General features: G+C 58.7%; 1 protein-coding gene across 1 annotated transcript in view; it reads right to left on the bottom strand.

The window, feature by feature from the left end:
* Positions 1-3,693: 3,693 nt before the first annotated feature.
* Positions 3,694-24,259, bottom strand: part of WNT7A (Wnt family member 7A) — a 64,110-nt gene continuing 43,544 nt past the window's right edge. The window contains exon 4 of the mRNA XM_068982875.1: positions 3,694-4,173. Within this exon, the coding sequence (XP_068838976.1) occupies positions 3,694-4,173 (480 nt within the window). The remainder of the gene's footprint in view (positions 4,174-24,259) is intronic.

Below are 24,259 nucleotides of genomic sequence, written 5' to 3'. Positions count from 1 at the left end.
TTCCATCCATCCACTCATACGCCTGGTCATCAGCTCACTCACCCATCCGCCCATCTACCCACCCACCTCGTACCCACCCAGTATCCATCTATCTGTCCATCCACTCATACGCCTGGTCATCAGCTCACTCACTCATCTACCCACCTACCCATCCACCCACCCATCTCGTACCCACCCATTATCCATCTATTTGTCCATCCACTTGCCCATCTTCCATCCACTCACTCATCCATCCATATATCCATCTACCCATCCAGTGACCCACCCACGTACCTACCTATCCATTATCCATCCACTCACTCATCCATTTCCCACCCAGCCACCCACTTACCCACTTATCTATTATTTATCCATCTATCCATTCACCCCTCTACTCACTCATCCATCCATTCATCCATTTACCCATCCACCAACCCACTCACTTACCCACTCATTATCCATCCATCCATCCACTTATCCATCCTACTAGCCAATCATACATCCATCTATCCACCCACTCACTTACCTATCCATCCATTATCTATCCACTTACCCATCTTCCATCCACTCACTCATCCCTCCATCTACCTATCCATTCATCCACCTATCTATCCACCCATCCCTCTCCCCATCGAGTGGCCCACCCATGTGCCCACCTATCCATTATCTGTGCATCCACCTACCTACCCACACACTCATCCATGTACCCATCCACCTACCAACCCACCTTTTATCCATCTGTCCATCTACCCATCTCCTCACTCACCCATCCATCCGTCTACCTACCCACTTACCTACCCATCCATTATCCATCCATCTTTCTATCCACTCATCCACTCACTCATTCATCCATTCACCTATCCACCTAGTGACCCACTCACCCCCCTGCCCATTACTCACCCATCTATGCATCCACCTATCCGCTCACTCGTCCAACCCCACCCACTTACTCACCCATCCATTACCACCCACTTATTCATCTACCCACTCACCCATCCATCTAACCATTCACTGACCCACTCATCCATTACCCATCCGTCTTTCTATCCACCCATCCACTCACTCATTCATCCATTCACCTATCCACCTAGTGACCCACTCACCCCCCTACCCATTACTCACCCATCTATGCATCCACCTATCCACTCACTCGTCCAACCCCACCCACTTACTCATCTACCCACTCACCCATCCGTCTAACCATTCACTGACCCACCCACCTACCCACTCATCTATTATCCATTTATTCTTCCTTACCCACCCATCTACCTATTCACCCATCCACCTCTTCATTCACGGATCCATCCACCTACCACTGACCTCCCACCTACCCATCCATCCACTATCCATCCGTCTATCCATCCATTCACCCATCCATCTAGCTATCCATCTACCCATCCACTTACCCACTCATCCATTATCCATCCATCTTTCTATCCACCCATCCACTCACTCATTCATCCATTCACCTAGCCACCTAGTGACCCACTCACCCCCTACCCATTACTCGCCCATCTATGCATCCACCTATCCACTCACTCGTCCACCACCCACCCACTTACCCACCTATCCATTCAGTTCAGTTCAGTTCAGTTCAGTCGCTCAGTTGTGTCCAACTCTTTGTGACCCCATGAATTGCAGCACGCCAGGCCTCCCTGTCCATCACCCATCCATTACCATCCACTTATTCATCCACTCACTCAGCCATCCATCTAACCATTCACTGACCCACTCATCCATTACCCATCCGTCTCTCTATCCACCCATCCACTCACTCATCCGTCCATCCACGCATCTCTTTTCGTGCCTACACACCCAGACACCCATGTAAAGACGACAAAAAAGGTCCAAGGGAAGAAGTCAACTGTCCAGTCATTTTATTTGTCCACGCTGTGACCCAGGCCCAGCGCTAACACTGGGGGGTCTGACACCGCCTATAGACACTGAGGGGCTCCCAGTGTGTGGGGCTAGGGGACTCAGAAGTATCTGAGCTTCAACAGTGTCTGTGGGCACAGAGTTCACAGGGGCCATCTCTTCTTGGTGGCGCAACACAATCGCCAAAGATCCCAGCAACCGGCACCACACCACAAGCTCTCACCCGCAAGCAGATACCCCCGGGACCAGGTCAACAGGCACACAGCACCCTGAATCTCCCAGGCACGCGGAGAGAGAGACACAGAAAGCCATGTACACGCGGGAGCACACAAGACATATACGTCGGCACCCGGAAGGTGCTCGGAGGGGCGGTCACACGACAGTGCTGAGCATCCCTAGTGTGTGTGTGTGTGTGTGTGTGTGTGTCTCTCTCTCACACACACACACACACAGGGAAATGCAAACAGACACATTAGAACACCCACAGCCTCCTGGAGGAGAGACTTCCAGGTTGAGAGGCACTGGATGTTGGCGGACCCAGGGCAGAGGCCTCATCCACATCTTTCTGCGCCCTGGGACTATGCCACCCAGGAAGCCTTGCTGCTCGGGGGAGCCCCTCGCCTGGCTCTGCTGCCCCGTAACCGAGGACGCCCAGCAGTGGCAGGGCATCCTGAGGAGGAGCGGGCTCCCTTGGCTGACTTCTGCCAGGCAGTTATGTGTCCCTGTGACAGTCACGTGGGGCCCAGGACACGAGCCTGTGCTCCACACGTCTTTGCTCAAGGCCACCACTCAGGGGCCCTGCTCAACAGGCCAGGGCCAGGGACCTGCCTCCTTCTCGGGGAAACTGATGATAGCACAGCCCAGGCGTCTGGGGCAGCTCCTGCCCACTTGGCCAACAGGGCTGGAGAACCCAGCCGTGCAAGTCAGGGTCTCCGTGGGGCCTGACCCCACGCCCAGGCCCGGCCCCTCCTTACCCCAAAGGGAGTACCGGGATTAAGAAGAAGCACAGGCCGTGGAATGATACAGGCAGACTCAATATAAATAAAATATTCATATAAAAATAGTCTCTTAGAAAATATTCTCTCTTATCCAGTGGCTCACTTTCTAGAAGGTGGGAACTGCTGGGGGGGTTAGCATTACCTTTCCCCCCTCTCTCTCTGTTCCAAACTGGACTTTTCTAACGGGGAGGTTTGAGCTGGGGAGGACTGCAGGCTGGGAACCGTATTCTAGAAAACGTCTCCCAATTCCAGACCAGCTCAAATCTCTGGAGAATTAGCAGCAAACAGCAAAAAAAAAAATTGTGTGTGTGTGTGTGTGTGTGTGTCTATATACGTAGAAAGGATGTCTGCCCTTGCACTTGGGCATCTAGTGCGGCAAGGGGTCCTCGCGAAATCAGCTAGGAGAAAGGTCTGCCTGAAGAATCACCACGCACAGTTCTACTCCGCTCCCTGTCCTGGCGACAGAACATCCCACAGGGAGAGCCAGCGGTCCACGTTGATTGCAGAAAACGGATCCCGACGAGGTGGAAGGGTTCTTGTTTAATTAAATTAATTAATATTATTTTTTTTAATATCAGAATAAATTGTTAAATATTGCTATTACTGTTGAGGCCCCCGGGGTCCAGTGTTTCAGGCTCTGCTCCGGCCGAGGGCGGCATCTGGGTGCGGCGTGGATGATGACTTGGGGTCCGGCAGGGCCCCCCGCCTCCACCAGCCCAGCAGACAAGACGAGCTCAGCAGCGGCTACGGAGGTTGGGGCGGGGCCCGCGGCGGGGAACGCGCTGGCCCTCCGCCGCCCCGCCCCGCCCTGCGCGTAGCCCGGGGGGTCGCCGCCCCGCGCTCACTTGCACGTGTAGACCTCGGTGCGCTCGCTGCACGTGTTGCACTTGACGTAGCAGCACCAGTGGAACTCGCAGCTGCACTGCCACACGCGGGCGTACTGGTGGGTGTTGTAGCCGCGGCCGCAGCACATGAGGTCGCAGCCGCTGGCCTGGGGCGCCGTCTTGTTGCAGGCGCGGCCCTGCGTGCCCGCGCTGCCCGTCACCGGGTCCTCCTCGCAGTAGTTGGGCGACTTCTCGATGTACACCAGGTCGGTGTCCATGGGCTTGCGGTAGGACAGCGGCTTCTTGATCTTGAGGAAGGTGGGCCGCTTGTTGCGGCTGGCCCGCACGGGCTCCACGTGGACCGCCTCGTTGTACTTGTCCTTGAGCACGTAGCCCAGCTCGCGGAACTGCGGCAGCGTGGTCCAGCAGGTCTTGGTGGTGCAGGAGCCCGACACGCCGTGGCACTTGCACTCCAGCTTCATGTTCTCCTCCAGGATCTGCGGGGGCGGCGGGGAGAGCACAGCTTGTCACACAGGGCCAGGCGGGGCACCCCCGGGGCCACCCCCCACCCGCCCCGCTGCCCCGCCTGGCTGGGTCTGGCCTCTGCTTTTCTTTCTGGGGGGCTGCCCTGCTGGCTCAGCTGGTAAAGAATCCGCCCACAATGCGGGAGACCTGGGGTTGGGAAGATCCCCTGGAGATGGGCAAGGCTACCCACTCCAGTGTTCTGGCCCGGAGAATTCCATGGACTGTATAGTCCATGGGGTTGCAAAGAGGCGGACACGACTGAGCCACTTTCACTCGCTGTCCTTCTGGGGCCGGAACCTCAGACCTGGATGCAAAGCCTCCCCGGGACTCGCCTGCCCTCCCTGCTCCCGACCCCGAGGGGGCCTCACACCGCTGCTTAGATCCATGCAGGCCCATCTTGACCACACGTGGGTTCTCTCAGGGCTGCGCCGGCTTAAAATCACTTCGGAACCAACATGTGAAAGCCAGGAGGAGACTTTCAAAGACAGGCTGCCTGGTGTCCTGCCAGGCCAACAGAACAGGTACCCGGCAACTCCGAAGTGATGCTCGAAATTATTTCATAACCAGAGCAGCTGGGCGCTGACCTGCTGGCGTGGGAGCTGGCCACAGAGGCCAGCACGGCAGTCCAGCGGCGTCTGGCTCACCTTGGCCAGCTCGGCCACCCGGGCAGTGATACCTGGAACTCTGCCAGCCTCCGCCTCCCTCCCGGGCCAGCAGCCCTCAGCTCGCCCCAGTCCTTACTGCTCCCTGGAGCTGCAAGGACCGGTTTCAGTCCCAGATCTAGCATGAACCTGCTGAGCGCCCTCAGGCAGCTTGCCTGTTTCCTCGTGTGCAGAACCAGGGTGATGGCTGTACTTCATTATAACCCTCCAGTGAGATGCTGGTCAGAAAGGAGAGAGGGTGGACTTCTGAGACACACAGGAAGCTCAGCTGTCTAAGACACAATGTGGCGCGGAAGAAGCCGGGTGCAGAGAGGATCTGCCACGTGAAGGCAGCGACAGGAAGCTCCAGGACGGGCAAAGCTAACGGCTGGGCTCCGCGCCATCTCTTTCTACAGAGACAGGCTGAGACGGCCCGTGGCCTGGATGTTGCTGGCCCCTGCTGCGGACATGGCTGACTCTCTGCGACCCCACGGACTGCAGCGCACCAGGCCTCCCTGTCCTTCCCCATCTCCCGGAGATTGTTCAGACTCACGTCCATCGAGTCGGTGATGGCATCCCCCCATCTCATCCTCCGTCGCCTCCTTCCCCTCCTGCCCTCAGTCTTTCCCAGCATCAGGGCCTCTTCCAATGAGGCAGCCCAACAATTGAAGAAGACAACGTTTACCAGTAAGCCCCCCACAGGACAGGATATTTATATTGCTATCTAGGTTGGGTTTTTTTTCCCCCCAGTTTTTATCTCCTTCCCTCCCTCATTTCTGTCTGTTGTTCATTGGTTTAAACTCTGTGTGTGAAAAGGCATCTTTGGAGTTAAAGTGTCTCCTCCTTCCAGGCCATCTTCAGCCTGATGTCATCCTAACAGGCCCTTGCAGCTGTGCGCCAGGCAGGGGATGGGCATGTGCTGGTGGGCACCGTTTCTGGGTCATCACGTGTGAGCACGTTTGTGGTCCTTCATCCACACTGCCTGGCTGCCTTTGCCTGCTACGGTGCCAGACTAAGGGAGGGAGGCAGGCAGTGGCCTGGGCACACTCTGGGTCCACGCGCTTATGTTGTTTCGTTGCTAAGTCGTGTCCGACTCTTTGCAACCCCACAGACTGCAGCCCACCAGGCTCCTCTGTCCATGATTCTCCAGGCAGGAAGACTGGAGTGGGTCGCCATTCCCTTCTCCAGGGGATCTTCCCGACCCAGGGGTCAAACCTGCGTCTCCTGCACTGGCAGGTGGATTCTTTACCACTGAGCCACCAGGGACGCCTGTGCACTGGCGTCTTATTTAACTCTGTGGGGTTAGTAGGATTCCACTTAGCGAGGCAAAAACCAAGGCTCGGCTGACTCCCAGAGTGGGTCTGTGAGGTGTTTGGAGGCCAGGGTCTTGTTGTCGAGGTCGCGAGTCACGTGCTTGGTGGCTGAATACTTGCCGTGTGACCTTGGGGTTGTCATTCCCCCTCTCTGAGCCTCAGCTGCCTTCAGTGAACCTGGAGTGACGGGACCATCTTCTCAGACAAGAGTTAAGGGGGCTGGGATAGAATCTGATGTTCCCAAAGTAGCCATTAGTTCTGCCTCTGGGTTGGGCCTGTGGGGGGACACAGAGGCGACCAGGTCAGATCCCTGTCTCCAAGGACAGGCCTGTGTCCAGGGTCCTCTCGGCTCCAGACGCTCCGAGTCCAAGAGGTGATTGGTCACGATATTCAACAGAAGGGAAGCCCACGGTGTCTGCACTCAAACATGCCAGCGAGGCCGGGGCAGCAGTGTTCTGGGGCGCAGCTGAATGCCTGCTTCCAGGACACTGGCCGTGTGACCCCCACATGGTGCAGCTGGTGGGGGGCAGCCCCCAAGTCACACAGACGCCCCTGTGCTCATCAGTGAGCCGACGGTCCCCAGGTGGCACCCTTCCGTGTTGGCCTAAAAAGCAGAGGTGTCGTGTGCGTTGGGGGCAGAGTTCAGCAGGCGTTTCTGGGGCCTGATGCCCTGGCTGGTGGATCTTAGAGCATCAGAGCCTCCCACACAGATGCCTGGGGTGAGGGGCACTCAGAACAGGTTCTGACGCTGAGCAGGGGTGAGGACGCGGAGCGCCTGGCTTGGAAGTGGCCCCCTTCGAGGGGCTTGCCCTGGAAGTCGCATGCTCCCAAACAGGTTCAGGGATGTTCCTGCCAGCAGCATTCATGATGGCTTTGTGGGCACGATCTGATGTCCGTCCATGGTAAGACGGATAAACGGAGGTGAGTGGGCTCAACGGGGCCCTCGAGGGCAGGGGCCTTGAACAGCCACAGCGGCAGAGGTCAACCTCGGAACACGAGGGGGAGGGAAAGGGGCAGTCGTGGGAGCTCTGCACGGAATGACTGCGTGTGTATCAAGTCCAACGGCGGCAGAGCTCGACTGGAGAGAAAGGGTCACAGATATACCAAGACAGTGGTTGTCCCTGGGGCAGGAGGCAAGGGACTGGGGCTGGCTAGGGTCACCAGGGGGCTCCTGGGGTCCTGGCAGCTTTCTGTTCCTTGATGTGGGCGCTTTCTCTTTATTCCTTTAAACCCTCGTGGATGAGCTGAGAGCTTTTTCTTGTACGTGAGCTGCGCTTGCGATTTATAAAAATGCAGCGGGCGCAGGAGCCCGCAAGCACATGGAGAGAGAACGCACGTCAGCAGCTCTGGGGAAGCACAGGATCAGCGCCGCGGTGAGACAGCACGCACCACCCACCGGGGCGGGCGAGAGGAACGGGAGGCCTGCTGCTGCAGCCCGGTGTGCAGAAGTGGGGCCTTCACATGCTGCTGGAAGACGTGAGCGGGCGAGCCCCCGGAGACAGCCTGGCAGCTCCTCCGTGGTAAACACATGGCTACCGAGTGACCTGGGACCATGCTCCCCACACCTCATCTCACAGGCTGAAATCCTAGCCCCCGAAGGGAGGGTAGTGGGGGTCCTTTGGGAGGGTCTTCAGTCACAAGTGAAGCCCTCATGAATGCTACTGGTGCCTCGTGAAGGAAGCTCCAGAGAGCCCCTTCCAGCCCAGGAGGACAGAGAGAAGGTCCCGGCCGAGAGCCAGGACGTGGGCCCTCGCCAGGGCACAAGCCGCACCTCGGGCTCCCCACTCCCAGAACGGGGAGAAGCACGTTTCTGCTGTCTTGCTCCCATGCCGCCCAGCTGGGGCGCTCTGCTGGAGGTGCCCAGGCACCCTGAGACACCCAGCAGTTCTCCCTAGGTGTTGGGTTGGCCACAGAGGTCATTTCAGTTTTTCCGTAAGATGTTAGAGCAAGGACAATGAGACATCTGTTCATCACCTGTGCACACCTGGGTCCATGCTTTTATAGGGGGTGTCTTACTTGACTCCACGATTCCACTTCACAAAAGGCAAAATCTAAGGGTCAGCTAACTCCTAGAGCTGGTCTGTGCGGTATTTGGAGGCCACGGTCTTACTGCCGAGGGGTGCGAGTTGAGTGGTTGGTGGCTGCTTATTTGCTGTGTGACCTTGGGCTTGTCACTCCCCCTCTGAGCCTCAGCTGCCTTCAGTAAACATGGAGTGAAGGCAATTCGATCTTTTGTGCCAAAAGTTGCAGGGAGGGTGCGTGGCAGGGTGGCTGGGAGAGAATCAGATATTCCAAAAGTTGCCATTAGTTCTCTCTCTGGGCTGGGCTTCCGTGGGTGCTGGGGCCGGAGAGGTGACCAGGTCAGATCCCCATCTCCAGGGATGGGCCCGTGTCCAGGGTCCTCTTGACCCCAGATGCTCGGCCTTCAGGAGGAGGTAACCCCGGCGAGTCAACATACTCAACAGAAGGGAAGCCCCCCCACACACATCCACATAAAAAAAACGCATTTAACAGTGTGTACAGCAGCATCCTTCACAACAGCCGCAAAGTGGAAACGACCCAGACGAGCCCTGACGGGCGAAGAGAGAAAACGTGGGCTGCCCGCACAGCAGAGTGTCACCCGTGAAAAGGGACGGGGCGCCGACCCCGCCGCAATGCACCCTGGTCACGTGGCACTCAGTGACCGACGCCAGACCCACGGGACCAGGTCCGGTCTCATTGCGTTTACCGGCGACGTCCGGGAGAGGCAGCGCTGTGCAGACAGGAGGCAGGCCAGAGAGGTGGGGGGCGAGTGCTGGAGGGCGCAGGGCTCTTCTGGAGGTAAGCTGACTGCGGGGATGGCTGTGCACACATGTGACGGTACCAAACAGTGCTGAACTTGCCCTTCAGGTGAGGGCCACGCCACGGTGTGCGCAGTAGACTGTAACTAAGCTGGCTTTAAAAAAAACAAGTTCTTGGCTGGTTGTGAGGAGGCACTGGGTGACACCCAGTGTGTCCCTGGTGGTGGCCCCCCGGGCGGCGAGCCCCAGTGCCAGGGCCAGACGCCCAGGCGACCGCCGCCAGCTCACCGCCTCCCTCCTCCTCTGGGGCCACCACGGCCTGCGGCCCTGGCAGAACTTACATGGGCCCCTGATCGCATGACACGCAGCCCGTTAATTAACCCTGCAGAGTCTGCATTTTGAGAGCTCGGGGATCGCATTAAGTCTGCATTAAGCTGGGCGGAATCACAGCCGTGCGGGCCAGGACTGGTCACTCGGACGGGCACCGAGCCCTCTCCCCCAGGCCAGGGGGAGTGAGCAGAGGAAACGCCTGTGGGACAAAGCCAGGCTCAGCTGCCAGCGTCTGAGCCACCGGGGCGGGGGCCCTCTGGGGCCCTCCCGCTTGGGGCCTGGGCTGCAGATCTGGGTCAGGCAGTCACGGGTCTGTGCGCCTTCCCCGCGGCCTGACCCATGGCTGGCGCGCTCAGGAGACGGCCAGAGAGAAGCCAGCAGCAGGTGCCTTCACACCCTGGCACAGCTGGTATTCCGGGCTCGAGCACCCAGCCCGAGCGTCTGGGGTCCTGGGGGCCCTGCATCGCCAGATGGAGGGAAGGGGAGGGGCAGTGGGGGGCCTGGAGCCGCCCGAGTGGACCGCTGTCAGTATTTCTGCCCGTGGCTGCACGTCTGGGTCCTTCCTGGCTTAACGACCGGGCCCATGAGACTGCCCGGGCGATGCCGCATTGGCATCCTTGAGGCAGAGACCTCTCGGGACGAAAGGAAAGGCCACTGAGGAAGCAGATCGTGAGGCCCTCGAGCTCTCCTCCTGCCCCTCGCCCCGCCTGTCACTGCCGGTCAGGCAGGGCAGGGACTGGCCTTCATGGAAGTGGCTCGGGTGAAGAGCGGGGCCTCACCTGGTGAGTAACGTTGAGCCACAGAAGCTGTGCCCTTGCAAAGAGCACGTGGGGAAGCAGGGCGCAGGCAGCCGCCTCAAATGAGAGAGTAAGCGAGACGAAGACGGTGGAGCTGGGCCAGGGGTGCGGAGTGCGGGGACGGGGGGCAGGTGGCTGCGCGACACCACCAGGCTGGACATCCTCTCGGAAGGAGGGTCGCTCCAGCAGAGGCAGAGGCCCAGGGCAGGCCAGGGCGGGGCAGCACAGGCCCCTGAAGGACAGACACTGCGGCCAGTGGCCGGAGGGCCCGAGGCTTCCACCGAACAGGGCCAGGGCCGTGCGGAGCCCAGGAGGAGGGCCTCCCGCAGGCTCTGCTGACCACGCCAAGGAGCTGTGGCTTGGTTTTTCTGTTTTTAGTGGAATATGATGTGTGTTCCTGGTGTACAGCACCATCCATCAGCCATACGTACCGAGTGATGTGGGTGGACCTGGAGCCTGTCGCAGAGTGCAGGCCGTCAGAAAAACACACGTTTACGCACATGTGTGGAGTCTAGAAAAATGGCGCTGAAGCCCTGCGGGAGGGCAGGAGTAGAGACGCCCCTGGAAGGAACGGGCTTGTGCACGCGGTGGGGTAGAGACAGGGTGGGACGCACTTCGAGAGCAGCAATGGTGTGCACACACTGCCGTGTGCAAAGCGGGTGCCGCACAGCATGAGCGCTCTGCTCAGCACCCTGCGATGACCTAGAGGGCTGGCATGCGAGTGGGTGGGAGGGAGAGAGAGAAGCTCCAAGAAGTCCCACATTCACTGGGGAAATTTGAGAATAGTGAGGATGGCCCCAGTGCATCCTTCACCCCATTTTGCCCATGGCTAACACCTCACCTCAGTGTTCTTGCCTGGAGAATCCCAGGGACGGGGGAGCCTGGTGGGCTGCCGTCTATGGGGTCGCACAGAGTCGGACACGACTGAAGCGAGTTAGCAGCAGCAGCAGCAACACCTCACCTCAGCATGATGTACACTTATTAGCATGGTAAATTAATGAATGAGCTAAGGGTGTCCCTGGTGGCTCAGCTGGTGAAGAATCCACCTGCAATGTGGGAGACCTGGGTTCAATCCCCTGGGTTGGGAAGATCCCCTGGAGAAGGGAACAGCTACCCACTCCACTATTCTGGCCTGGAGAAATCCGTGGGACTGTATGGTCCATGAGGTTGCAAAGAGTCAGACACGACTGAGCCACTTTCTTCTTATAATGTTCGCTTATTCAGTGAAGTCCGTACTTCATTCAGATGCCCTGGGTTGGTACCTTCTGTCCCCTTCCTGTTCCAGGAGCCCATCCAGATCACCCCGTGGCCTTCAGTCCGCCTGTCTCCCTGGGCCGCGAGATGGGGTTTTGAGGACAGGACAGCCAGTGGCGGCCAGGAGCAGGATTTATGATTTGTAAAAGTCTGCTCACTGGCTATAACAAAGGCACCACTCGCTCCGGTCCCGGGCGACTGTGAGAGAGAGAGAGAGTCCAGGGGTGTCTGGGAAAGTTCTGCACCTTCTGCTCAGTTTCACTGTGAACCTAAAACTTGTCTGAAACATAGTCTTTAAAAAATCCCAGGCGAGAGGCTGTACGCAGGGAGAGTCCCTGGAGTCCGGACTCGGTTGATTCTGCTGCTGACGGGCTGGGGGACCTCCCTGGACCTGGGTTTCCCCATTTCAAAGTCAAGAGTTTGAAGTAAATGATTTCCAAGGCTGCTTCTGACCCTAAGAATCCTGACCTTGTACCAACACTGCTCTTCAACCCAAAGTGTTTTGAGGGGTCTGACGCCTGCTGAGAGATGGACACTTCCATCCCATTTCACAGGTGAGGAAACTGAGGCTCAGAGAAGGAAAGGGACTCAAGACCACAGCGCAGGCTGCATCGCCTCCATACGTCTGTCCAGAGCACTCCCCACCCTCTGCCTCCCACCCCGCCCCCCAGGAGACTGGCCCGGAAGGCTACACCCCTGAGCTGGCTCTCGCTCCTAGGGGTGAATGGTCTGGCCCCAAGCACAGCTGCCTCAGGATGAATGCAGGGGGCTCTGGCCAGTGGAGGCCCCGGAGGGAGCCCCGGGGGCAGAGCCAAGTCCTGGTTCTCATTCCTCCCGCCCCTCCCCGCCGGCCCCGTGGGGTGGCCGCGTCCCCCTAGCCAAGGTCACAGGTCGCAGCTCCCACGTGCTCTGTGCACCCACTGGGTTCCAGCAGCCCGACCCCCTGGCCCACCCGGCCTGAGGAGTAACGGCCCCCCTGCCGCCAGCCCCAGGGGCTGCACCCTCCCTCTGGGCTCCCTTGCCTGCGTCCTCTCTTCTATTCGCCTCTCACTTCCCCGCAGTGTAATGCACAAGCCACACAATCCACCTCCTAAACGTGCACACGTCAGTGGCTTCAGTACACGCAGAGCGTGCAGCCGTTACTGCTAAGCGCAGAGCGCCCCATCACCCGAGAGCGAGCCCATGCTGCGCAGCAGTAGTCACCCCAACTTCTCCCTCCTCTCGGGCCCTGGCAAGCGCTCAGCTGCTTTCCCTCTCTGTGGATTCTGTTTGCCTGTCCTGGACATTTTGTGTAAATGGGCTCATACAGCGTGTGGCCTTGTGTGTGTCTAGCTCCCTGCACTCAGCACAATCCCTTCAAGTTCAGCCCCGGTGCAGCAGCTGTCAGCACCGCATTCCTTTTCACGGCTGGATAATATTCCCTTGCAGGGCCGTGCGGCACTCGGTCCGCCCAGTCACCGGCCGTTGGTCTGCAGGCCCTCTGGTTAACGCTGTCCTGGATTTCCTAGTCAGAGCGTGCCGGCCGCCCGGCCTTGACCTGGTGCTACACCCTGGCTCCTCGTGGCAGGCCTGGGCACCTGCCGCCCCTCGACTCCCAGCCCACGCGCTCTCCCCTCCGTCCACCTCTGGGCCCTGCACCTGCCAGCCCTCATCTGGAAGGCCAATCTTTACTGCCTTTATGGAGGCTCGACCCAACAAGTCCACCGCAGAATATGTACCCTCCGGGGTAGGCGCATGCATGTGTAAAATGACAGCCTCAGAGAGGTGTTATCTGCGATATCAAAAGGCCGAAAGGCTCTCGGATCCACCAATGGGACCGGTTCTGCGAATCACGGAGCTCTGATGAACTGGAATGTCCTGAACTGCCAGAGAGGACAAGGTGGCCCTGTGCTTCCCAGAGATGCACCGGTGGAGACAGCAGGGGTGTGCAAAGCATGCGGGCACGCGCTGTTTGTGCGAGATAGACTGTGTGTGCCGGAGAGCACAGAGCGCGCGCCCCGAGGAGCAGGAGACGCTGGGAGGAGGAGCTGCCTCCGGAGAGGACACCCAGTACCCTCCTTGCCATAGGATTGTTCTTGGCGCCATCTGAATATTCTACCAGGTTGGAAAAACGTCACCTCCTCCACAGAGCCTTCCCTGATTGCCAGGACAGTCACGAACTCCCCCATGGTTTCCATCCCTGTCCTGGGTTGTTGGGTAATTTTCACTTGTCCCTCTGGTGACTGTGTGCCAGTTATTAAATAGCCTCTGGCGTCAGACCAGCAGCTCCCTGCGGTGGACACGGAGCTGTGCCACCCAGACTCCCTGCCTGTAGCGGTGTGCTGGTAAACCGGCTCCCAAGAGAAGAAGAAGCCCAGTGTGGGATAAATGCTCCCACACGGCCAATTTGAAGCTACTAGTGGTTTAGCAGTCAGCTTGCATATCTCCAATATTTAATTCGGGCGGGGTCTTGTAAGTGCCAGGAGCCAGTTCCAGCACACCACGGGACTGGGCAGCCTCCAGCTGTGAGACCCTGCAGGGTCCGTCCCAGCCCCACATACCTGCCGCCTTCCCCACAGCCGGGGACAGAGAAAGGCGGGGGTCCCACGGTCTGGCCGCTCTGGCGCTCCCACCGAGGCGCTGCAGGCACACTCGTGCCCCACCCTGTTCCTCTCCACCCCCTCTGTGTGCACGCGCTCACTTATGTCTGACTTTTCATGACCCCACGGACTGTAGCCCGCCAGGCTCCTCTGTCCATGGGATTCTCCAGGCAAGGATACTGGAGCGGGTTGCCATTTCCTCCTCCAGGGGATCTTCCCGACCCAGGGATCGAACCCGCGTCTCCTGCGTTGGCAGGCAGATTCTTTACCACTGAGCCACCTGGGACCCCCCCTTCACTGATTCCTCATGAACAGCTTGGACCAAACTCCATCTCAGCCTCTGCTCCTGGGGCTGCGAGAACGAGGAGACCCTTCCCCCAACAAGCTGTGACACTCCTAGGGGGGCTGGGGCCAGGACACGCCCCTCCACCCCCAGCCTCGGGCAGAGAGCCTGGCGCGGCGTAGGTGTCGGCGGCCGCGAGGGGAGAGGAGGACCCGCTGAGCGTCTGCTTCCGTGTGCATTCCTCATTCGTCGTGCACCGAGCACAGGCTCTCCTCTGCTGCGGAGGCCCCGGGGGTTCCGTGAGACAGACACGGGCCGTCCTGCCTTCCCTGAGCCTGAGGACCCAGACGGAGCAGCCCCGGAATTAATACCGCCCCCAGATCAAAGTCAGAGAGTGCTGTGAGGAGGGAGACAGAGAGCAAACAAGACTCGACCCGGGAGGAGCTGCTCTGTGTACAGCAAGGACCTGAAACTAAGCAGGACACGCGAGAATCCGGCCAACTCAAGGCGACACAGAGGAGGAGACACAGTCCCCCCAGCAACGTGGGACAAATGACACAGAGGAGGAGACACAGTCCCCCCAGCAATGTGGGACAAATGACACAGAGGAGGAGACACAGTCCCCCAGCGCGAGGCTCCGGGAGGACAGCAACGTGGGAAAAATGAACGCAGAACACTCTCTAACACCATGCTCTAAAGCAAACCCAAAATGGATTAAAGATCTAAACGACAGACTGGATACTATAAAAGCCTTAGAGGAAGACATGCGGAGAGCACTCTTTGACGTAAATCGCAGCCGTATCTTTCTGGATCCATCTCCTAGAGTAACAGAAATAAAACAAATGAGACCAGGCTAAACTCAAAAGCTCTTGCACAGCAAAGCAAATCACGAACAAAATGAAAAGACACAGGAAATGCAAATGAAAACTACGAGGAGGTATTACCTCGCATGGGTCAGAATGGCCATGATCCAAAACTCTACAGGAATTCCTGGAGAGGGTGTGGAGAAAAGAGAACCCTCCTGCACTGCTGCTAGGAATGTGAATGAGTGCGTCCACCATGGAGAACAGCATGGAGGTTCCTCAACAAACGGAAAATAGAACTTGCCCTATGACCCAGCAGTGCCACTGCTGGGCATATGGCCAGAGAAAACCCTAACTCCAAGAGACACACGCCCCCCAGTCTTCACTGCAGCCCTGCGTAGCTCAGGCAGGACACGGAAGCAACCCAGACGTCCATCGACAAGGACTGGATAAAGGAGGTGCAGCACGTATACACAATGGAATGTTACTCGGCCGTAAAAAGGAACAAAATCGTGCTGTTTGCAAAGACAGGGATGGACCTAGGGACTGTCGTGCAGAGTGAAGAAAAACATCGCATAGTGTCACCTATAGGTGGACAGGGAGGCCCGGCGTGCTGCGATTCATGGGGTCGCAGAGTCGGACACGACTGAGCAACTGAACTGAACTGAACTGAACTGATAGGTGGAATGTAGGAAACTGGTTCGCATGAACCTATTTGCAAAGCAGAGATAAAGACGCAGGTGCAGAGCGAATGAATGCGTACCACGCGTGCAAGATGGGGAGGGACGGACTGGGAGGTTGGAATTCACGAATACACACTGCTGCGTGTAACGTGGATGACTGATGCGAACCTGCTGTGCGGCCCAGGGAACTCCAGTCCGTGCCCTGTGGCGACCTAAACGGGAAGGAGGTCCAGAGCAGGAAGGGTCTGTGTACGTGTGGAACTGATTCACCTTGGTGTGTGCGGTAGAAATTAACACAACCCTGGAAACCAGCTATACTCCAATGAAAATTTTTTTTTTTAAACATAAGGACAATCTGCAGAATGGGAGAAAATACTTGCAAACAGTGCAGCTGACAAGGGGTCCATTTCCAGAATTTACAAACAGCGCGGGGGCTTCAATCTTAAATAAAACAACCAACGATCCCATCCAAAACTGGGCAGAGAAACCTAAATAGACCTTTCTCCACGGAAAACACACAGATGGCCAAGAGGCACATGAAAAGATGCTCAACACAGATGATTACTAAGAGAAATGCCAATCAAAACTACCCTGTGATATCACCTCACAGCAGTCAGAATGACCATCATCAAATAGTTTACAGACAGTAAATGCTGGAGAGGGTGTGGAGAGAAGGGCGCCCTCCCACACCGCCGGTGGGAGTGCACATCAGTACATCCACTGTGGAAAAAATATGGGGGTTCCTTGAGCAGCTAAAATCAGAGCTGCCCTGAGACACAGCGTCCCACTACTGGGAGTGAATCTGGATGGAGAAAACCGTAATTCCAGAAGACGTGCACCCCAGTGTGCACTGCAGCACTATTTACAGGACACGGAAGCAGCCCAGACGTCCCCCAACAGATGAATGGATAAAATAGATGGGGTACCTATACACAGCGGAATACTTCACTCGCTCAGTCGGGTCCAGCTCTTTGCGACCCCGTGGACCGCAGCACCCCAGGCCTCCCCGTCCATCACCAGCTCCCGGAGTTCACTCAGACTCTGTCCATCGAGTCGGTCATGCCATCCAACCATCTCACCCTCTGTCATCCCCTTCTCCTCCTGCCCTCAATCTTTCCCAGCATCAGAGTCTTTTCAAATGAGTCAGCTTTTCGCATCAGGTGGCCAAAGTATTGGGGTTTCACCTCCAACATCAGTCCTTCCAGTGAATATTCAGGGCTGATTTCCTTTAGGGATACTACTCGGCCATAAAAAATGAAATAATGCTATTTGCAGCAACATGGACCTGGAGATTATCGTGCTGAGTGAAGACCCACAGAGAAAGACAGAGACATACGATACTGCGTATGTGTGGAGTCTCAAATATGGCACAAATGAGCTTGTTTACAAAACAGAAGCAGAGTGGACTGATGGACACCAATGAGGGAGGGTGGGGGAGAGGCAGCCTGGGAGTCTGGGCTGGGTGTGGACACCCTGCTGTATTTAAAATAGATAACCAGCAAGGACCTGCTATATAGCACAGGGAACTCTGCTCAGTGTTCTGTAAGAACCCAAATGGGGAAAGAATCTGAAAAAAGAACGAATGTACATATACCTGAATCACTCTGCTCCACCCCCGAAGCTAACAACAGCATTGTTAATCAGCTGTACTCCAGTATAAAAAAATTTTAAAGAAAATTCACGCTTGGAATAATGTGAAAAAGTTTCTGTGGCACCTGAGAGAACGTGAAAATGCAAAGGAAAAGAAACTAAAATCTTCTCTAAATAAGTGTGTTAGTTGCTCAGACATACCGACCCTCTGCGGCCCCCTGGACTGCAGCCCGCCAGGCTCCTCTGTCCATGGGATTCTCCAGGCAAGAATCCTGGAGCGGGTTCCCATGCCCTCCTCCAGAGGATCTTCCCGACCCAGGGATCGAACCCAGGACGCCCCCCACTGCAGGCGGATTCTTTCTTTACCACCGGAATCACAAGACAAGCCCTGACATAAAAAAATAAAACTATCAAGGACTGCCCTGCAGAGCGGGGAACTCTGCTCACTATGCTCTAATAACTTAAATGGGAAAAGAATTTGAAACATAGAAACATGCCTATGTGTAGGTGGGTGATTCTGCTATATACCTGAAACTAACCCAACACTGTGAAGCAACAATATTTCAATAAAAAGTTTAAAAAAGTTGAACTTAGGGAGATGGAAGAACTGCAGTGGAAGCCAGGGAACGGCCATGCCAAGGCCCGGAGGTGGGCGGCATGCAGACAGCCCCCAGCAGGAGCGGGAGGAGACCGGGCTGTATGGTCAGGGCAGGGGCGCTCCTGATGACCTGCGGGCCCAGGGGTTCCCGGAAGGGGCCTTTCTGCAGGGAGGGATGAGGTCTGGCTGACCCCCTGAGAGACAACCCCAGAGAGGGTGGAAATGAGATCAGAGAGGCAGAGTGGAGGGCGGGGAGGCCGTCCCCATCACCCAGGCCGGAGACGCTAGAGGCCCGGACGGAGGCGGTGGCAGTGGGGGGAAGGGGAGGTGACACCCGGTGGGGGGGGGGGGCGCAGGGCCCCGGGGAGACTCACGGGCCCCTGATGGACATGGAGGCCGTGCACTGAAACCAGGGGCCAGGCCAGGAGCCGGGCTCGGGGAAGGGCACGTGTCGAGGGCGTGATGGGGACATTTCAGACTCAGTGAGTGGTCAGGAAGAGGGGCCTCTCCGGGAGCAGAAATCTGAAATCTGGCCCCGGTCAGCTTGAGCGACCACAGCGGACGATCCTGGTCAGGATCCAGTCACTTCCAAAGACTTGATAAAACGTCGATGAAAACAGCCAGAAGTAGGACACCCACCTCTATCCTTTCGAGTGTTAAAAAAGAGATTACAGAAGCAGAAGAAGCGAGAGACTGAGAAAGACGACCGCCAGCTATGAATTAAGAGGCTGCTAAAAGGGCAGCCACCCGAAGCCATATTAACAGAGGTCCAACGTTCATAACATAGGAGGAGACAGTCTGGCTGTGTGACGTTCAGAACTGGGCTATGCCCCCACCAAGGACAGACCCAGAGAGCACGCGTACATGAGGGGGCTGGAGAGTCCAGGCTGACAAGAGCTGGAACTGCCCCCCACCCCGAGAAGGCAGATTCTGGGGCCCTGGGCACTGCCCCCTACACTCTGCTGGCCTGTCCTGGGGCGGGGTGAATGGGAGGGGCTGTGTGTCCAGGGCTCAGAACCCGGAGCCCAGCTGCAAGGGGGTCGCAGGCAACAGATCCCAGCTCCGTGTGGGGCCAGGCGACCCCACCGCGCTAGCCAGCACTGGAGGGGCCACGAGAGGTGGGGACCTCTTGTCTTGGGAGGTGGGGGGGGCGGCAGCTGGGGTCTGTAGGGGGCATTCCTGAACCAGGTGGGGCGGGGCCGCTTTTAACCTGCTCTTCTGTCCCCCAGCCCAGCAACCAAACCTGTCTGGAGTAGTAGGAAGGATTTTCTGCACCGCTGGAGGGAGAGAAATCAATCTCTCCCTGACAGGTCCCCCGGGAAGTGCCAACAATGTACCAGGTGCTGCCCAGAGCCCGGAATTACCAGGGCAGGGCTCCCAGGCCTGGGAGGGGCCTCGGGAGAAACTCGCTCCAGAAAAAATTCCTGATTCATGACACCCAACAGATACTCTCGAGGCTGGCCTCCTGGGCCGGCCCAGACTTCGGGGCTGCCTGGATGATCGGGGGGTGGACTTCCTGGAGGAGGAAGGGGTGCTCCGGGGAGGGGGGGCAGGCAGTGACCGGGGGCCTCTGTCAGCCTCCACAGCATTGAGAGAGGCAGCTGAGCACTGAAACCAAAAGCTCTTGGCCAGTGTTGGGCTCCACTGCCCCCTCCACATTGCAGCCCTCGCCCAGGGAAATTCGCGGCCCAGGACGATTTCCCCACCTCGTGGTGACCGGCCCTCCTCCAGGAATGCACCTCCATTCATCCCTACGTGGCCCTGCCCAGCCCAGCCCTCCTGGGGCCTCTGCAAATGCCACCTCCTCCTCCTCCTGGGAGCGCCCTGCCCTTGCCCCACCCAGCCCAGGAGGACTCCTCCAGCACGGACCTCTCCCACTCCTGACACCCTTCTCTTTGTGCCCTTGTTTACCGCCAACCTGCGTGGCCTCCAAGCTCTGCAGACGTGGATTCCGCAGTGAGGCTTCCTCCAGCCACGGAAACTAAAGGGGCCCCAGCCAGTCCTCACTGCCACTTGCCACCAGCCATCCCTCCAGTTCCCACTGGTCACTGCTAAGTCCGGGCTTGTGACTCAGGCAGGCTGGGACCAATCAGAGGGAGTCCTCGGGGTTCAGCGAGAGACTGAGAAAGATCGACCGCTTTAGATGACCCCCAGCTCACTGTGAACTAAGAGGCTGCTGAAACGCAACCATCTGAAGCCATGTTAACACTGGTCTAACCCTCGTAACGCAGGAGGAGATGGCCTGGCCGTGTGGCTTTCAGAACAAGAGCTGTAATTTCCCACCAGAGGAGCAGGAGAGGCTACAGAGGGCAGAGCCACGGACGAGCATCTCGCAGCCACGTGGTCTAACCGGGAATGCAGAGCTGAGAAACAGAGAGAGGAGGCGGGGTGTGTGGACACGGTTCCTGGGAGTATCATTTGTACCCTGCATCAAGCTGGCCCTGAACCCGCTACCCCGGGACCAGTTGCTTCCGTGAACTAATGAGTTCCCTTTTTGTTTTTAAGCTGGCTTGAGTTGGATTTCTGTCCTTGTGGATTAAAATGTTGTACCTGGCCGAGAGGGCCTTTTGCCTGTGCAGCGCGATGCTTCACGTAAACCCCAAAGCCAGTCCCTGGTTGGCTGAAGTCACAGCAGGAAGCAGAGCTGAGAGGCTCGAACATCTCCAGCTTCAGTCCATCTGAGCCCCGCCTCGCCTGTTGGCCCACCTGGCGGCTCTGCAGGGAAAGCTCGGTTCTGGACTGTCTGTGCCCCAGCTGGTAAGCAGTGACCCAGGCAATCAGACTCAGTCTCAGCACAGCAGTACGCTGTGACGAGAGCAGCCTGAAGCAGGGAAGCAGGCGCCAGAGCGAGGCAGCCCAAGAACCTGCTGCAAATCCCACCTCCGGCCACCACACGCTGGTGGTGGCAGAAATGGCCAGACACAGGGCACGCTGCCTGCCTGTCCAGCCCCCTGACCACAGCGGGGAGAACGCTGGACCCCACCTGATAAAGAGAGACCCAAGAACGCAACTGCTGTTTTCTATCTTTGGATGCTGTGGTGTGAAAGTGTGATTGCAGGAGCTTAGGCAGCCACATTGTGACCCAAAGGCGAGAGAACCAGAGGCCAACAAGGTAACAAGGGCAGATGGAAAGATGGAAACAGCTTGGGCCTCGCAGAGTCTGCAGAGCCTCTGAAAGAAACTATCCAGACTTTCCTTTTGCAGGAAAAAGCCAACTCCTGTCTTCGAAGCCACACCTAATACGGTATTCTGGTACTTGGCACCTCACACCTTCAGCGATCTGCTCCTTGCACCTTCAGAGATCGGCTCCTTGCACCTTCAGAGATCGGCTCCTGGCACCTTCAGAGATCGGCTCCTTGCACCTTCAGAGATCGGCTCCTGGCACCTTCAGAGATCGGCTCCTTGCACCTTCAGAGATCTGCTCCTTGTCACCAAGCAGGAGCAAGTCTCTCCTCAGAGGAAAAGGTGGAGATTAAGGAGAGAAGGGCGGGGCTTCCCTGGTGGCTCCCAAGGCTGGGGGCCCTGGGTTCGATCCCTTGTGGGGGAAGTAGATCCCACAGGCAGCAACCAAGAGTTCACACGCCACAGCTGAAGATCCCTCACGCCACAGAGAAGATCAGAGATCCTGAGTGCAGCCAAATAAATATTTTTTTAAAAAACCTCTTTGAGTTTTCTTTGTTCGGCACAATGAATGCTGGGGTGAGCTGGCACGGGGTGGGGGTGGGGGGGGCAGGGTCGTGGGGTGGAGGGAGCAGGCAGGCCCAAGTCCTGGTTCTGCCCCTGCATTGCTATGTGGCTGCTGGCAAGTCCCTGTCCTTCTCTGGGCCCAGACCCCGGGCTCCTCTGCCTCCAGGACGAAGGCCCCAGAGGGAACTTCCCAAGAGAGGAGACAGGGACACAGGGACAAGACGGGCTCGTTCTCCCAGGTGTCGCTGGGGCGGGAGGCAAGCTCTGGCTGGTGCAGGAGCAGAGACAGGAGTGAGGGGGCGAACATCCCCCCCAAGGTGGGGGACACTGTGAGTGCCCACTGCGGACCGGCCCCTCCCTCCCGCACCCGGACACCTCCCCTGTCGGAACCCCACACCCAGCTCCTGCCGCCTGCCCGGGTGCATCCCACAATCGCAGCCTCCTCCCCGCGCGCCGTCTGCTCTGGCCCCTGCCTCAACCTTGCCTGTCCGTGTGGACACTGCCCTGGCCCCTGCCGCATCCTTGCCCATCATCCATGTGGACACTGCCTCCTCCCATGCTCAGACCCCAGCCACTCCCTCCCGGCAGATGACCTGGCTTTGGAACCTTCTCCAAGCCCCGCCACGGCGGCCAACCACCTGGGAGAGGCCACACCAGTCGGGGGGAGCAGAGAGCAGGGGGCAGGGGGCGGAGCTGCTGGGTGTGGAGGCCTCCTCTCCCAGGGCCGGGCTGGACCAAGGGAGGGGACGTGGGCAGGGGGATGGTCCCTGGACCCCGGCTGCCCGTCTCCAGGCAGCGTGTGACCCACACGGCCTGCTGCAGGGAGGCCAGCGCAGGCCCCTCCGCCTCTGCGTGTCACCCAAGGTGTCCCTCACTGCGCGTGCTAGGGCCACACCCTGTGCCGGGCACCCCGTGCCTACTTCCTAAGGAGCCCGACAAGGTGGGGGCCCCCGCTGGAGTCAAGGCCGAGGGCCTGGGTAGGCCGGGCACCTCTGTGCCCTCTTTATATCCCCTGAGGCCGACCTGTGTACGCTGCACCCACAGACGCCCTGTGCCCAGCCTGGGGCCAGGCCCAGTCGGGGTAACCCTAGTTGCCATCCCGGGTGCTGAGGCGCCTTGGTGCCCCCTGCGCCTGTAAGTAGCCCCTTCATTCAGTTCCCCAGTGCTTCCCCAACTGTGCTGACCACCAGGCCCCACCTCGGCTGAGACCCAGGGTGAGCCGCCCCCGCCACAGGCTTCAGTTCTGTCTCCGTGTTCGAGGGGACATGGCCCGTGGTGGCTGCGTCAGGACCGGTGACCCACGGCGGGGTGCCGGGTCCAAGGAGCCCTAGGAAGGGCAGCCGTGTGAAGGGCACCGGTCACAGGGCTGGACGGCGCAGTGGGTGCCACAGCGCCCACCCAGGCCCTGATCCAGGACCGAGCACTCACCACCAGCTGCTCAGGGTGTCAGCCTGTGAGGCCACAGCCTCCTGGAACCATCCTCCAGGAAGACCCCTGGAGGGGGGCGTGGCCACCCACTCCAGATTTGTGCCTGGAGAATCGCCTGGACGGACGAGCCTGGTGGGCTGCGGTCCACGCGGTCGCGAAGAGTCCGACACGACTGATGGGAGTCAGCACACGCAGGAGCCCCCACGCCCGAGCCCACGGCCCCTCGTCAGGGCGGCCATGGCCAGTGCCTGGTTGATGCTGGGTCCCCTGCCTCCCGCTGGGGACAACGCTAAAGGGACGCTCGGAGCCCAGAGCCACTCCCAGGACCCACTGGGGCCTCTGCAGCCATGGCATCCGTGCCTGGCTTCTCTCCCGCTTCCAGGGAAACGTGCGGCGGGTGAGGGTCCACGTCGGGGGCCCCTTCCAAGGACCCTGATCTAGGGCACTGTGGAGCCTAGGGGCAGGACGCCACCCCCCAGACACAGGAGGTGCCACGGGTGTGAGCGCCACCCTGGGAGGGGGCTGCCGGCGCCCCCGTCTCCTGCCCCCCGCCCCCCCACTCCCACTCCTTTCTCCACTGCCCCTCCTCCCCACACGTCGATCCATCATGAGCAGAAAAGCTTCACTTCACTCAGCCGCAGCTGTGTTCCTCTGGGCGACTCAGATGAAAGAGGGGGAAAGACAGCTTTTTTTTGGTAAACACGTGGAGTATTTTCTCCTTGGTCACATTCTTTGAGTCACTCTGGATGCGCTGACTCCAAGCAAGGATTCCTGCATGCCTCCGGTGGGGACGGCTGGGGAGGCCGCGTTCCACAGAGCAGGGCTGCTGGAATGCGGCCGGGTCGGCCTGGGGAGGGGCGCGGACTCCGGCCGGGGCCTCGGAACGAGCAGCGTCAGCTCTGTCCGCGAGGGAGACGCTCCCGGGTCTGGACTGGAACCTGCTGAAGTGAGTGTTGGCCGGGTGACGGCCGCTCAGACGCCACCCCTGGCTCCCTGTCGTCCTGGGGCTGAAGCCTGGGGCCTGCCAGCCTCTGCCCACGGAGGGGTCTGGGACGAACTGCTTCTCGGGGACAGACGGCCCTCATCGCAGACTCATCTCTTTCTTGACTCTCGCACACTCAGAGCACACGCGCCACCACCTCCCGTGCAAGCTTGGTGCCCTGGGGCGTGGACTGTGGCCCCAAGTGAGGCAGTCAGGTACCCCCAAGTATAGGGTGAGGGGCAAGGAGGCTGATGGGAGTGAGTGGAGCCACAGAAGCGCGCTCCTCCCGACGTCTGACACCACTGGACTG

This window comes from Capricornis sumatraensis, chromosome 10 (assembly GCF_032405125.1).
Source record: "Capricornis sumatraensis isolate serow.1 chromosome 10, serow.2, whole genome shotgun sequence".
Lineage (NCBI taxonomy): Eukaryota > Metazoa > Chordata > Mammalia > Artiodactyla > Bovidae > Capricornis > Capricornis sumatraensis.
The sequence above is the reverse complement of the archived record's forward strand: the minus strand, read 5'-3'. Positions and strand labels throughout refer to the sequence as shown.